Source organism: Sceloporus undulatus, chromosome 1 (genome assembly GCF_019175285.1).
Source record: "Sceloporus undulatus isolate JIND9_A2432 ecotype Alabama chromosome 1, SceUnd_v1.1, whole genome shotgun sequence".
In the NCBI taxonomy this organism is placed as follows: Eukaryota; Metazoa; Chordata; class Lepidosauria; order Squamata; family Phrynosomatidae; genus Sceloporus; species Sceloporus undulatus.
In genome coordinates, this window is record NC_056522.1 from 111327585 (window position 1) to 111343242 (window position 15658).

General features: G+C 41.5%; 1 protein-coding gene across 1 annotated transcript in view; it reads right to left on the bottom strand.

Moving 5' to 3' along the window:
* The window catches only part of NR2E1 (nuclear receptor subfamily 2 group E member 1), a 46224-nt gene that overhangs the window by 8706 nt on the left and 21860 nt on the right, over positions 1-15658 (bottom strand). The window contains exons 3-5 of the mRNA XM_042444239.1: positions 8182-8269; positions 4531-4766; positions 1636-1782 (exon numbers count right to left, since the gene is read on the bottom strand). Of these exons, the coding sequence (XP_042300173.1) occupies positions 1636-1782; positions 4531-4766; positions 8182-8269 (471 nt within the window). The remainder of the gene's footprint in view (positions 1-1635; positions 1783-4530; positions 4767-8181; positions 8270-15658) is intronic.

Genomic DNA, 15658 nt, shown 5'->3' on the forward strand with positions numbered 1-15658 from the left:
CCGTCCTTGTGTTCTGATTGACTAAGACAATTTCCTTCTCTCCCATTCTAGAAAGTCTGCAATCTCTACTGTTCTTCCAGGTATGACGTGAGGAGGTCACCACAAGTAGTGTTAAAATTTAATTATATTCTAATTCATGTAATACTTTTTTCCCCTGAGAAAAAGAATGATCACAATGTAAACATCTCTGTAGCATGTTTTTGGATGGAGAATTTTCCCCCCCCCCCCCCCTCGTATACTGACCACCTAATAGGCAAGAGAGAAGCCAGGGAAAGGGAGCAGCCCTCAGGGCAAGCAGCTGTGTGTGTGTGGCAGGCAGGCAGGCAGGCAGAGATGCCTCTGCCTGTGTGCATTTCCCTGCAGCCTCCCGCTTTCCAAACTTTCTGAGTCACAGCTCTTCTCTCCCTCTGACCTCAGCACCTTGGACCAGCCCCCTCCAAAAGGAAGGTGAGCAAGGTTCCCCCTCAAAACAGAAGTGTCCCCTGACCGACTCTCCTCCTCCTCCTCCTCCTCCTTCCCTTTGGCTCTGTCTTGCCTTCCTCTCCCTGCCTGTCTCTCTTTATGAGCCAGGGAGGACTAAAATCCTCACTAGAACAGTACACATGCACAAAAGAGGAACTGCCCCAGCTACAGTAACGGAAACACAATATATGCAGTGTGATAAAATGTGTTCTCATACCGTTACCATTACGTTACAAAATATTGAATGCAGTAACACCCATTCCCATATCGTTTCTCCATGGAACATTACAGGATCTCTATGGGAACGTTACAGGTACTGGTGCAATAAATTTAAAAGATTAGAGAAACAAGCTTTCTCCTTTGACCCATACACACATATGTTCATTTAAATGGAAGTGGCAGTCTTGATCCAGAGATTAGCTTAGTCCAAGATCTGTTGAAGTCAATAGAAGACCTGTCCACTGATCTCAGTGGGGTTGAGGTATGACTGCCCTCCCAACAAGCCTGCCGCAGTGTTGCAAGTCCTTGTCACAGCCCTGCTTGCTGGTGGGAGTAAGGTGGAAATATCATCCACCTATGTACCATTTTCCAGCAGAATCAGCCTCTGTCTTTGGTGCAGATGTTGCCTGGTAAAGTAGATATGTGGGGAAAGGTTGCAGTCGTGTCAGTTGTTCCACAGTTGTGACTATGTAAGGGTTGTGAATACAGATCAACTTCAGATGTGTAACTTCAGGCTACACATTTCTAAGTGTGATATTGAATTTAGGCCCTGCACATGAACAAATCCATTCCCCAAGGAAAATTATACTTGCTCTCAGTTCCATACCATCTAACACATTGGTCCCCAAACTGTGCCTTTAAGAGATTTTGGACTTTAGCTCCCAGAAGCCTCAGCCATGTTGGCCAATAGTCTGGGATTCTGGGAGCTGAATTCCAAAATCCCTTAAAGAGCACAATGACCAATGGTTTGTAGCATTTTATGGGATTTTTTTCTTTTATTAAGGAACAAAAAAGGCACCAGTTTAGTAACTTCTGAGAAACTGTAGTGATAGTTAATCTCTTTTTTAAAAGACACCTTAGAACTGAAACAGAAATGAATTATCATTTGAAAGTAACTTTCCAAGCTCTTGTCCCTCCCCTATGCCTGGCACGTGTATTCACCATAAAACTTACCTGATCTTGTAATGACAGAGTAGAAAAAGCTGGGACACTCTTAGCCCATTTGATGCTCATGAAGAGAAGCCTTGCTGCAGATTCACAAACGGATTCCGTAGCCACTTCATAGAGATACATGGGAGTACCACTGACTTCATGTGGATACTAAGAGTAAAATGGGAGGGAAGCAGCAGCATAAGTTTAAAGCTGACTCAGAGCTCTCTATTTTTAGTCAATTATTTGATTTTCTAATCTGTTTCTGACAAAGAACAATGCTTTCAAAATGGAGGAGAGGAGACAAGGGAATATAAGGCTATCTTAAGGCCCTCCCCAAGGAGGAAGGGGAGGAAGACAAAAATAAAGGCATGTAAAAGTTACTTTGCAAAGTAAGTGACCACTGGTCCTGCTAGTTGGGGGATTCTGGACGTTATACACTCTACACCTCAAAAAAGTAATTTTCTTAGCTTTGATAAAAATGGTTGCTACATGTTGGCAGAAAGGATGGTACAAATTTGCATTTCTCTTGAATGGTAATATGGAAATTAATAAAAAGCAAAGTGAAGAATTTCATATTCAGGAAGCCTAATCCAATGAACCATTGTGCAAATGTATCAGTGCCTTGAATGAAACATAATAGATGAGATCCAGAAACTGCCTTCTGTGGACAAAAGGTATTCTTCCATTTACAGGAAACTCCTAATCTAGTAGAAGTTTCACTACTTGAATAGAAAATGTAGTGATTTTCATTAATTTCTACAGACCGCAAATCCATCTCTTCCCCATCCCCATCTGCCGTGGAGGGCTTAGGGACTGAAAAAGCAGGGCAGGTGGTGCTGGGGTCTGCAGAGTGAGGAACTTGTGAAGGTAAAATAAGTACACATCCACCTTGCCTTCCACTGACGGAAGCCTTCTGAACACAACCCTACTTAGAAAACGATTGTCAAGAAGCTAGATCCACCCTGATCCTTGTTCACACCATCCTCTCATGCAAGTGCTGCCACAATGTGGAATCTTCATCACACTGACTAACAGAAAAAAGAAATAAGGACATTCCATAAATCTGTTGACACCCATTTTCTCTAACCAAGTCAATTCCTTGAGTTCTCTCCTTTTACTACCACCTTCTGATGAAATCTCTTCTCTGTCTCCCTTATGGTGTATTCTTGTTTACTCTGCAACAACATGTCCTGTACAAACTTGGGAAGCCAGTGGAGATAGGAGCTCATTGTGGTTGTTGTGGAATGTTTAGTTTCAAAATAGATGGGCTTATATAGAAACTCAAATACATACGGTTACACTAGATGTCACAGGAAAGGGGATGTAAAGGAAGCTCATAAACCCACATATACCCAAGTTTACATTTGCCACATTATTTGATTGAATTTTTAAGAGCTTCAAAGATTATGATTCTCCTGTAGGACAAATTGCAGAAAATAAGGCTCACAGTCCTTATTTTGTACCAAACTGGCCTTCCCAGGAAAAGAAGTATATAGCTATCATTTTATTTATACATTTCAAATTTAAATACATAACTACTTAGGAGCACTTTGGCTTGCTCCTAGACACTTTTTAAAGTGTTTCCCATAGTATCATGGTCCACTGAAGTTATGTGTCAATCCTGAGGTGTTGATTCTGCTACAGAGCCCAACTCATCTGGCCCAGTGGCAGGATGTGAATGTCTTTCCATCTCTGGGATGCAGTGGTAATTTCTGAAGTGAGGGAGCCAAAATATATGTCTCCAAGAACAATCTGAAATTATGCCAGCTTTGTTGATTTATATCTCTCAAAAAGCAACAATAAGCAGCAAAACAGCCAACTTATTCAGATCAGATGAAGAAGAAAAAAAAAAAAACAGTTCCATTCTTCAACCACAGCCCATCTTCCTGCTCCTCTGCACCACTGCTCCATAAGTTATTGGATGGAGGTGGAATGTAACAGCACAGGGGCATCATCTTTCACCTCTGTGTCATCTTGAACTAATTCTGACCACTTTGGAACTATCTAGATCAGCACGACACCTAAGAAGATATTTCACGTTACCATGCAGGGTGTAAAGAACATGCAGGTGTATATTTTTAGAAATACTTCCTAGAAGAATCTGGCTGGGGGATTCTGGGAGATGTAGTCAAAAGAGTAACTATTCCCAGCTCTGCCATATATGCCATAGCTAGCAGGTCATGATGAAATTGCTCCCACATAGCAAGGAATACATGTGAATCTGTTAATGATTACAACAATGTATATTACAATACTATGGATAATTGTAATAAATCATAACTTTTTCTAACTATCTAAATATTTGTCTGATGAATTTATGTCATCTGTTTATTAAGGACACGCACACTATTAATAAACTTGAAAAAACCTACATAGTTATTTACAATAAAACTGACTGATTTGGGCATAATATTTTTTTAGTAAGTCATTTACTCAAGTATAGGCAGTAGCTTGAAATAAGATTACTGGGTGGCAAACATCACATAATGGCACTTAGATCTGAATAAATATGCATAGGTTAGCACCGTTAGTCTTTCAAATATAATTTAGTTCAAGAGCAGGGCATCTGTGACACTCTGGATGTTTTATGGTTCAACATGCCAAAGTCCCACCCAGTGTAGCCAGCAGTAAAGGACTATGGTGGTTCTAATCTCAAATGTTGTAGCAGTGGACCTGTATTATACAAAGATCTTATTTGCAGAGATAGGGTTTTGTTTTGTTTTGGCATTAATACTAACTGCAGCACAATCCACACAGAAAACTAAGTAGAGGGAGGTTCCCATTTAGGAAAGTCCTCTTTGTCTCTTAGACTTGCAAAGCTTTCTTTCTTTCTTTCTTTCTTTCTTTCTTTCTTTCTTTCTTTCTTCTGGAGCCTATTAAGAAAATGTGGCAAACCAAAAAGAAAAAGGAGCTGACCTTTGGAGTCGGTTGAGCCAGTCCCACCAAGCTCTGCCTTTCTGATGTAGTTGAAACTGCAGCCAGTTCTAGATTATGAGGTTCCAGTTGTGTAACAGTGGTGAAGAAAGCTGGGGCAGGGAGAGCAGCAGATGGGAAATGTGGTGTGGCTCCATTATCTTCCTTGTGCCCTCTGAAATACAGAGCCACTTGTTTCCTTATTGTGGATGTCCTTGGTCCCCTTTCATGTTGAACAGCTGAGAATTAAAAACAAAACACTCAAACTCTTAGTATGAGACTGAGTAAAAAAAACCCTTTGAAGTACAGAGCACTAACTGAATTAATTACCTGTACAAATATATCATTAAATGTATTAATACACCCAGGCTTTAAAAACCCTGGGTGTTGTCTATCCTCTATAGCACCAACAATTCCCTCTTTGCTGACCTACTGTGATGCCATGCAATGCTCACAAATATTATAATGCATGGCAGCAAACGTGAGGAATAGCATTGTAACACATGTAATTTTAATTTTGGTTGAGAGGGAAACTTTACAGAGGATCAAGAAGAAGGCAATGTTGATGGTTCAGAAAAAAAGGACCAGGAAGGGAATTTGGAGATGGAGAAATGCCCTCTTGGGAGCCAAGTGGACAAAGAAGGCAAAAACATGTTTTTCAGTGGGTGGGAGAGTGAGAGCTCAATTTCCCACATGGGCTTGCACTCACCAGCCAAATTTTCAGCTGGCGATCTCCAATAACATTTAACTTAATTTAATGATGTCTAGAGACTGATTCATTTATTTAGTGGGGCAGAATACAGAAAGGCATAGACAGAGAGCAGTTACTGCTAACAAGATTGGAAAAATGACAAATTAAATAGTCTTGCCAGCCTTCAAGAGAAATGGGCAGTATTTAAATATAGGCAACAAAGCTGTCATTTGGAAAAATCACAAAATGGTCAGCTCTTCGTTTTTGAGATCATTATTCAAATAAAACTAGTTTATTATTAGAGCAGCTGAAAATTTCTTATTTCTGAATTGCCAATTCAAATTAATGGCCTGGCATATGGGAGAATACAAGCCCCAGTCTGGAGATCCATATCTAATGTGGTGATGTGTGTGTGTGTGTGTGTGTGCATAAAACTGCTAATAAGTGGAGAAAACAAGTTCAATCAATTGGATCACTTGATGCCAACCAAAATATGCATTTTCATTCACAGTAATAATGTGTGAAGACAAAGGGATACACATTGGATGATGCTCTTTTGGGGGCACATGTGCTTGTGGTACAGGGGTTAAATTTGCTTTGATTTCTGAGTTGTCACACAGTCTGTGGATAGCCCATAATGGTGGTTTTCTTGAGGCAGTCAGCTGTGGTGGGAACACAGTGAAGTTGGGGCTGTTTTTGAAGCTCACGGCATTAGAAGATTGGTTGTAAGCTTAAGTATGGAAGTGATGAGCTGCAGCCTGACCAAAATTGACCATCTCTTATTACCTTCAACTACCTACTCCCCTGGATCTGGTGCAAGAGACATATAAAGGTATCAGCAAGTGAGTGCCAAAATACATGTGGTCAATCACTTCCATTACAAGGTGGTTGTTGGTTCTGGAGTTTCCCTGCTTTGCCTTCCTTTTCTTTCTTTCTTTTTTTTTATTTTTATTTATTTATTATTTTTTTTTTGCAGTTCAGTTTCTTGCCAGAAAATAATACTTTTATGCTCCAGCAGTAGCATGGGCAGACTTCAGTCTTGTAAAAATTACTATCTATCTATCTATCTATCTATCTATCTATCTATCTATCTATCTATCTATCCACACACGCACGCACGCGCACACACATTTACAAAGCTTGAGGAACTTTCTTTTTGGAAGTATGGCTTCCCAGATTCATCATGGACACTTGGGAGTTGTAGTCCAGGACATAACATTTCCAAGTCCCCAAATCCATCAGTTGGAGTCTGGTGCAGAATACATACATTTTGAAATGAAAGCATTCTGAGTCCAGGAATCTGAGTATCAGAACTGATCAGAATTATTAGCACTTCCACAAGGAGAAAAATAATAAACCAATTCTTCATTGTCCCAAGCTTTCTTGATCACAGAATTGTAATTTGGGTGTGGGAATATAAGACAATTGTTGCTGCTGTCAGTAAACAATTGGGAGCCAGAAATTTTTGCAAATTAGGAGCAGATCTACTGAGAGATTGAGATCTATTTTCTGTTCTTCCTCACCAGAGCCTACCGAAAGGTAAATAACCTAAAGCATGAAACAAATCTAAGGGGTGAGTTGGGGTACAAATATTAGAAAAAATAGACTTTAAGTGAGATGGGATAGGCTTGAAACTGCCTGAAGCAATGAGAAAGAACAATGCAAGCAAAACCAATGGAGAACACAGAGAGAGGAAAAGGAGTGAAATGTGTGTTTCCTATATTAATACTAATGATGTCTTTTTATTTTCCAGTGGAAGAGACAGCACTGAGAACATGATAATTTTGTCTCAGTCAAAGCTGAAAAAGCAATGGTAGACTTAGTTAACCTGGGCTGATCCTAAAACCATCCTGCTAATACAGTGGACCCTCCACATTCGCTGGGGTTAAAGGCACAGGACTCCTGTGAAAATGGAAAAACTGTAAATAAAAAAACACTATTCTTTTTTTACCTGAATGTGTTCCCTCAGGTAAAAAAAATAGTGTTTTTTAAAAATTATTATTTGCAGACCTAAGAATCTCTAAGTCCTCCTGGGCAAGTCTATGGTCAAGATCTACCAGAGGTTTACCATGAAATTGTGCTGGAGGACATACAAATACCTCTCTCTAGGAATCTCTGGGTCTTCCAGTGCAACTTTTGGTGAATGTTGGCCACAGAGTCTTGCTGGAGCACCTAGAGATTCCTAGAGAGCATATTAATCAAGTCCATAAAAAATCAACACCACAAAAGTCAAAGCTGCAAATGTGGAGAGATGACCGTATACAGTACTGTTGTTCCTTCATTCATTTGTTGTCTTACCTATCTACTGTGGGCTCTAGAGCTTATCTTTGCATGAGGGAGGCAGAATTTTGGTTCTGTTGTTTCCTCTGACAGGTAGTAGCAGCAGCAGCCAATGTAATCTTGCACTTGAATGCACACACATATCCAATATGTGTGGTATCTACACTAGATGGGGCAGCTATATTTACATAACCATTCTGTGCTGGAAGCCAACAAAGTAAATGAACTTGTGGGTGTTGAAAAAGGCATTGTTATTTTTGCCCACTGATGCTGAGTGATTGCTACAAATTCTGGAGACTGGCCAGTTCCTAGCACTGACTCAGTTTAATAATCACATAGGGAATCTCCATTTTCTTAATTTCCTGACAAAACACATCAGGAGATAGGGTCCTACTGACATTCCTCAAAGCTTTCCCATTTTAATTCCTGTGCCATACTATTCATGTCTATTAGAGGTAAGTCCCATGAGTTCATTGTGGTTATATAGTGCACAGGGCTAAATCCTTTTCCTTAGCAATACCTGTGTGGTCCAAATGGGGAGAAGCATGAGAAAATCTAGGTGCTGATGGGCAACCCTGTTTTCTGAGAAATGGCTTTCACAATTGCTGACCACTCATCCCTGGGGCTTATGAGGGACAGGGTGTGTGTGGGGAGGAGAGAATGGAAGAGATGCCATTAAGTACCATCTTTATTCATGTTGACCTCCAAGCACTTCTTCAGCCGACATGCCCTGCATTGGTTCCTATGCGTCTTGTCCACTGGACAGCCTCCCTGAAACAGAGATAATGTTTTTATTAAAAAAGAAAAATGGATCTGAACAAAGTTATTCTGGAACAGGGAGATGCTTGATTCTCCAATTGAGATGCACATACCCTCCTTCCCTGGAATTGTTCCCCTTTCTGGAGACGAATGATCTGCTCTTCAGCACCCCAGACAGCTCCCTGCTTGGTAGAGGCCGAAAGCTAGGAAAAGTGGCTTTGGCGACATCCACACTGCAGTCATAATCCAGTTCCACGCCACTTGGAGGGCCATGGCTGAATGCTATAGAATTCTGGGAACTGTAGTTTGTTGTGGCACCTAAAATCTCCAACAGGGAAGTTTCCAAAAACTGTAAATCCCAGAGAATTCCATAGCATTGAGCCGTGACAGTTAAAGTGGTGTGAAACTGGATTATTTCTGCAGTGAGGATGCAGCCTTTGTGAACTATAGCCTTCACAATCCCCACTGTCAGGATGACCATGGACTTGGGGTTCTGGGAGATGTAATCCTATCCCTCCCCCCTCCCAAATAGCAATTTCCCCAAGGCCTGGCTTTTACACTCTGACAATGGCCCCTCTCTTTGCAATCCCGTTGTAACAAGGAGACCTCTTCCTTTTCCTTTATCCTTCCCTTCTTCTTTTCTCTCTTTTTTGCTCTTGTTGTGTGCCTTCAAGTCATTTCCAATTTATGGTAACCCTAAGGCCACTCTATCATGGGGTTTTCTTTGCAGGATTTCTTCAGAGGCGTTTTTGCCATTGCCTTCTCCTGAGGAGGTTGACAGAGTGTGACTTGCCCAAGGTCACCCAGTGGGTTTACATGGCCAAACCAGGATTCGAACCCTGATCTCTCCAGAGTCACACAGTCCAACACTTAAAACCAGGACGCCAGGCTGGTTCAATGGATTATAAGTATTATATCTACAGATTTTTGACAGGTTATTTTATTTTTAAAAAATGGATTGGTGAAGATAATGGTTTAATAAGAAAAAATCCAAATTGATCATCCAGTTGGAAACAGTTATGGGAAAGTAGGCTTAGGCTGCATCCACACTGGAGAAATAACCCAGTTTGGCACTGCTTTAACTCTTTTCTTGCTCAAAGCTGTGGAATTCTGGGAGTTGGAGTTTGTTGACAGAGCTTCTACCAACCCCAGAATTCCATAGCAATGAGCCAGGGCAGTTAAAATGGTGTTAACCCAGGTCATTTCTTCAGTGCAGAGGAGGCCCTAGTTCATACTCACAGAATTTTACCTTTACCTCTTACTCCCCCGCATCCCTACCCTACTCTTCTTTACTTGGAGGCAGCTGACATTAATGGCAACAGGCTTCCCTTGCAAATACTGTAAAGGCTGACTGTGAAACTAGTCCCTTTGACTTTCCAGCCTGGCCTGACAATCCTAAAGGCGAGACCTGGGGGAAGAATTGTATTTATTTCATTTCATTCCTATGCCGCCTTTCTCCCAGGAAGTACCTGAGACAGCTTACAAATAAAACCATTTTTTAAAACTTTGCAGTCAAGTTTTTGGAGTTTTTTGGGGAGGACCAGAAACCAGAAGGACTGCTGGGCAAAGGGGAGCATCTCACGATGGTCAATCAATCAATTTAATTGATGTCTGTGGTTGTAATCCTCTATGCATCTATCTGCTTGGCTGGGAGAAATTAAATGCAACTGGACTTGATCCGCAGATGATACCTATCAAATACATGTTTTTCCTCCTTTCAGTCCACTATGTTTTGTTATGGTGAATTGTTTTATCATAGTTTTCTAGTTTATTGTCTGAATCCCCGATATCTCACAATATAGATACAAATCTGTTAGATTTGTTGATCTCCACACTAGCTCCCTTTTCTAATATTGGGTACCCAATCGGTATCTCTCAATGCCCAGCTGAAGTTGAAAGTTAAAAGTTATTGCAGTGGTAGAAATTGGGGGATTGATGTAACATTTTGTGAGTGGGAGAAGAAAGAATTCTTATTTGGGAGGGGCAATGCCATCATTTTGACACACACACACTTTATTATTATTATTATTATTATTATTATTATTATTATTATTAACTTTTATTTATAAAGCGCTGTAAATTTACACAGCGCTGTACATACAATCTTTTTAATTAGACGGTTCCCTGCCCTCAGGCTTACAATCTAAAAAGACATGACATAAAAGGAGAAGGGAAAGGTGGTGGGGATAGTAGGCTAATACATATAAAGTACATAGCAATACAGAAAATGGTTCGATAAAACAGGCATCAAAAGAATATCAAATAGCAAGCGACAATTATGCAATGCCTGAGAACGCTTCTCTGAACAGGATGGTCTTCAACTGTGTTTTGAAGCTGGTTAAAGAAGTGATGGCCCTTGCTTGTGGGGGAAGAAGGTTCCAGGAGTGAGGGGCAGTAAGTGAAAAGGGGCGAATCCGAGATGGGGCAGAGGAAATCCTGGGCTGAGACAGCAGACCTTGACTACCAGAACAGAGGGCCCTGGTGGGAAGGTGAGGAGAAAGAAGGTCTGATAAGTAAGGAGGGGCCAGTCCATGGAGGGCTTTAAATGTCGACAGCAGGAGCTTATACTGAATGCGGAAAGGGAGGGGGAGCCAGTGAAGGGATGCCAACACAGGAGAGATATGTTCAGAGTGCTGGGCAATAGTGATAATGCGTGCAGCTGAATGCTGGACAGAGATTAAAGGACGGAGGTGAGAAAGAGGAAGCCCAGCCAGGAGGACGTTACAGTAATCAAGTCGTGAGATCACTAGGGCATGGACCAGGATCTTGGCAGTAGAGGTGGAGAGATATGGTCGGATTTTAGCAATATTGTACAAAAGGAATCTACAAGCCTTGGCTGTGGTCTGGATCTGAGGGATACACGACAGAGAAGAATCAAAGATAAAAGCAAGACTGCGGGCTTGCTGGACTGGTTGAATAGAAATGTTGTCCACAGAGACAGAAAAGGAGTGTTGAAGGGTGGGCTTAGGAGGAAAGACAAGAAGCTCCGTCTTGGACATGTTGAGCTTCAAACGCTGATGGCGCATCCACTGTGAGACAGCTGTGAGACATGATGAAACTTGCTGTTCAAGCCTTGGAGAAAGGTCGGGGGTGGAAAGATACAACTGGGTGTCATCAGCATATAGATGGTAGGAAAAACCAAAAGAGCGAATGAGTTTACCTAAGGACAGTGTGTAGAGAGAAAACAGAAGGGGACCCAGAACAGAGCCCTGGGGAACTTCAACAGATAAGGAAACAGGAGAAGAAGTCTGACCACCTGTGACCACTGCAAAAGATCTGCCAGACAAATAAGATCGAAACCAGTCGAGAACAGAGTCTGAGAACCCAAGGTCAGAAAGTATATCAACTAGAAGAGAGTGATCAACAGTGTCAGAAGCTGCAGACAGATCAAGAAGGATGACAGCAGAGTAAAGGCCATTTGCCTTGGCCAGTAAAAGATCATTTGAGATCTTGGTGTGGGCTGTCTCTGTAGAATGCCTTGGGCGGAAGCCAGACTGAAAGAGATCGAGAATGGAGTTGGCTTCAAGAAACTCAAGACAGCGAGAATAAACAACCCGTTCCAAAACCTTTGAAAGAAAGGGAAGAAGAGAAATCGGATGATAGCTAGACAAAGAGGAGGGGTCAAGAGAAGGTTTTTTCAGAATTGGGGAAATGAGAGCATGTTTGAAGTCCGAAGGGAAGGAGTGTGTAGAGAGAGAGAGATTGAAGATATGGAGAAGCGAGGGCAGAAAAGAAGGAGATATAGAGATTAGAAGATGAGTAGGAACTGGATCAAGAGAACAAGTTGCAGGTTTGCAAGAGTTCAGAAGTGTAGAGAGTTCATCCAAAGAAGCAGGAGGAAACACAGAAAATTTGTTAGGCGAGGGCGATAGAAGATTATGAGTAGAAGAAGAATCGGGGGGGGGGTGACTATCTCAGAGCGAATAGTGGTAATCTTAGAGATGAAATAATTAGCAAAGTCATTAGGAGAGAATGATGAAGAGACAGGAGGAGAGGGAGGTTTAAGCAAAGAGTTGAAGGTGGAGAACAAGCGCTGTGGGTGCCTCTCATTAGCGGAGATCAATGATTTGTAATAATTCTGTTTTGCCATAGAGAGGGCCCGTGAGAAGGAAGAAAGAACAAATTTGAAATGGATAAAATCAGGCCGCTTTTTGGACTTTCTCCAAAGACGTTCAGCTGCTCTAGAGCAGGACCGGAGAAACCTAACGATGGGAGTAAGACAGGGCTGAGGCCTAGTCTTAGAGGAAGAAGTGCGTACAGACACAGGGGCAAAATGGTCAAGAGTCGAGGAAAGAGTGGAGTTAAATAAAGACATTGCTGAATCAGCAGAATCCCTGAGATTTAGGGAAGAGAGAGATGAATCCAGGGTCTGACCAAGATGGTTAGAGTCAACAGATTGAAGGTTACGAAAATGGCGTTGAACAGTATGACGAGGAGGAGGAGTATAAGTGAGAGCAAAGGAGATTAAGTGATGATCAGATAGTGGAAAGTCAAGTGCCAGGTAGTCAGAAATGGCGCAGTTTGCAGCAAGAACTAGGTCAAGACAGTGACCAAGAGAATGAGTTGAAGAGTTGGAATGGGGTTGGAGGCCAAAAGAAGCTAGGAGAGAGTTGAAGCGAGACGTTGTAGGGTTATTGGAATCATCAACGTGGATATTAAAGTCACCTAGGATCAAAGTGGGGACTGAATCTGAAAGAAAGAATGTCAGCCATGATTTGAAGTCTGTGAGGAACTGGGTAGCAGAACCAGGAGGGCGATAGATAACTGCAACCTGGAGCTGTAGAGGAGAAAATAGTCTAATAGGATGAAACTCAAAGGAAGAGAAATGATAGCTGCACATCCCTGAGTGAGATCACAATTTCTGGCAGACTTTGTGCACCTCTCCCTCCTCCAGGTGCAAATTTGCCCAAGGAGGCAAATAAGAAATAAATGCCCTCTCAGATGGATTGAAATGTTGGTGTGTTTAAACCAGAGAGGGAAGGAAGGCTGGTAACTTGAAACAGGGTGATCTTACACCTGAAACCTGTTTACACAGAATGAAAGTATTTAAGTCTTTGATGGGGTGTCATACTGAGGAGGGAGCAAGTTTGCTTTCTGCTGCTCCAGAGACTAGAAAATGGAACAATGGATGAAAGCTCCACGAAAAGAGATTCCACCTCAACGTTAGGCTGATCAATAGTGGAACACATTTCCTCAGAGAGAGGTGGAGTCTCCTTCTTTGGAGGTCTTTAAACAGAAGCTGGATGGCCATCTTTTGGGAGTGCTTTGATTGTGAGTTCCTGCATGGCAGGGGGTTGGACTGGATAGCCCTTGAAGTATCTTCCAACTCTATGATTTTATGAAATCTGAAATGTGACCAGATGTTTTAGACTTTTCTCCCAAGGAGCAGAGGTGGTGGAGGAAAGCAAGCATCTTTTGCAATGCAAGAGCACATAATATCTAGTTGGATGCATTGAATTCAGTGGGACTTACTCTCAGGTAAGGGACCCTGCAGGGCTGCCTAGCCTTCAGATACAAGAGGCCTGTAGCAGGATTCTGTGCCAAGGTGTGGGAAGCAGCCCTTACCTTGTTTCCAGAGGAACTCATTGGCTTGTAAGAGTGCAATGAGGTGTAGCATTAACTGCTTAGTTTGCAACCACTGATGCCAGCCCACCCTTCATTTTGGGGGTGGGGGGATAATGAGTAAAGTATGTGGTAGAAATCAAAGTCACCGCCAGCTTTATTGGAGCCAAGACAGGCCACAATTTTAAAAATGCCCACTATTTAAAGTAGGCTGCTGGATAGTAAGTTTTCATTTGTTTTGGAGCTCTAATCCTTTCACTCATTTCATTAAAATTTTTCTCCTTTCGTACAAAGATATTTAAATTCCATGGGAAAGGAGATGGAGGAAGAACTTGAAATCAGTTGTCTTCTTTTTAAAAAGCTGTAAGGGTACAACTATGCATTTAAACGCTCAAGAACGCTGCATGGTCGCTTGCAAAGAAAGGTATGAGTGGGTTTCTTGGTTCAAAGTGAGATTGGCCTCCTCCATCCATCCAAATTTAAGAAGAAGAAACCCAAGTTTTGGGAAAGTGAAGTGAAAGCCGCACTCAAAGCAAATAGAAAGAATAAATCACCAGGAACAGATGACATGCCCATAGAACAGAGACAGAATCAAGCTTAGTTTCAACTAAAATCTGCCAACAAATATGGAAAACAAAGCAGTAGCCCACGGATGGGAAGCAATAAATATATATCACCATCCATTAAAAAGGAGACATAAAAGATTGAAATAATTACAGAACCATTGCACTAATTGCCCCATGCAAGCAAAGTCATGCTTAAAATTCTGCAGCAAAGACTCCTACAATATATGAAGTGAGAAATCCCTGAGGTGCAAGCTGTTTTCAGGAAAGGAAAAGGCACTAGGGATCACACTACAAACATATGTTCGATAATGGAGTGCACCAAGGAATTCCAGAAGAAAATCTGCATGTGCTTTATAGACTGCAGCAAAGCTTTTGACTGCACAGATCATAAAAAAGCTATAGCTTGCACTTAAGGGAATGGGAGTGCCACAACATTTGATTGTACTGGTGCCTAACCTCAGGACAAGAGGCTGCCCTTAGAAAATAATATGTAGAAACAGAATGGTTCACAATCAGTAAAAGGGTCAGGTGACACTGCATACTATCACACTATTTATTCAATGTGTATGCAGAAAATATTGTAGCAGCTTAGACTCTGAGGCTTAGGCTCTGAGGCAGGAGGAGTAAAGATAGAAGGAAGGAATATTACAGATACACACAAAACACAGTACTCTTAGCAGAAACAAAAAAAGATCTGGAACAATTACTGAAGAAGGTCAATGAGGAAAGTGCCAAGGTTGGATTAATGCTGAACATCAAAAAAAGAAAACAAAAACAAAACAAAAATAATGACCACGTAAGATCTACAAGAATTCACCCTAGACAATGAGAAAATTGAAACAGTCAAAGAGTTCCCATACCTTGGTTCAAATATTGATCTGAACAGAGACTGCAGTCAAGAAATCAGAAGAAGACTAGGACTGAGAAGGGCTATGCTATGAAAGAACTGGACAAGATCATAAAATGTAGGGGCATAACTCTGAACACTAAAGGATCGTCCAGGCCACTGTATTCGCCAGCATCATGTACAGATGTGAGAACTGGACAGTTTTTAAAAAAGCCAACAGGAAGAAAATAAACTAATTTCAGATGTGGTTCTGAAGAAAAGTACTGAGAAGACTGTCAAAGACCAAGAAGACAAACAATTGGGATCTAGAACAGATCAAGACTGAAGTCTCTCTGGAAGTAAAGGTGACTAAATTGAGATTGTTGTACTTTGGCCACATCATGAGGAAAAATGAATCATTAGGAAAGACAATGATGCTAGGAAAGG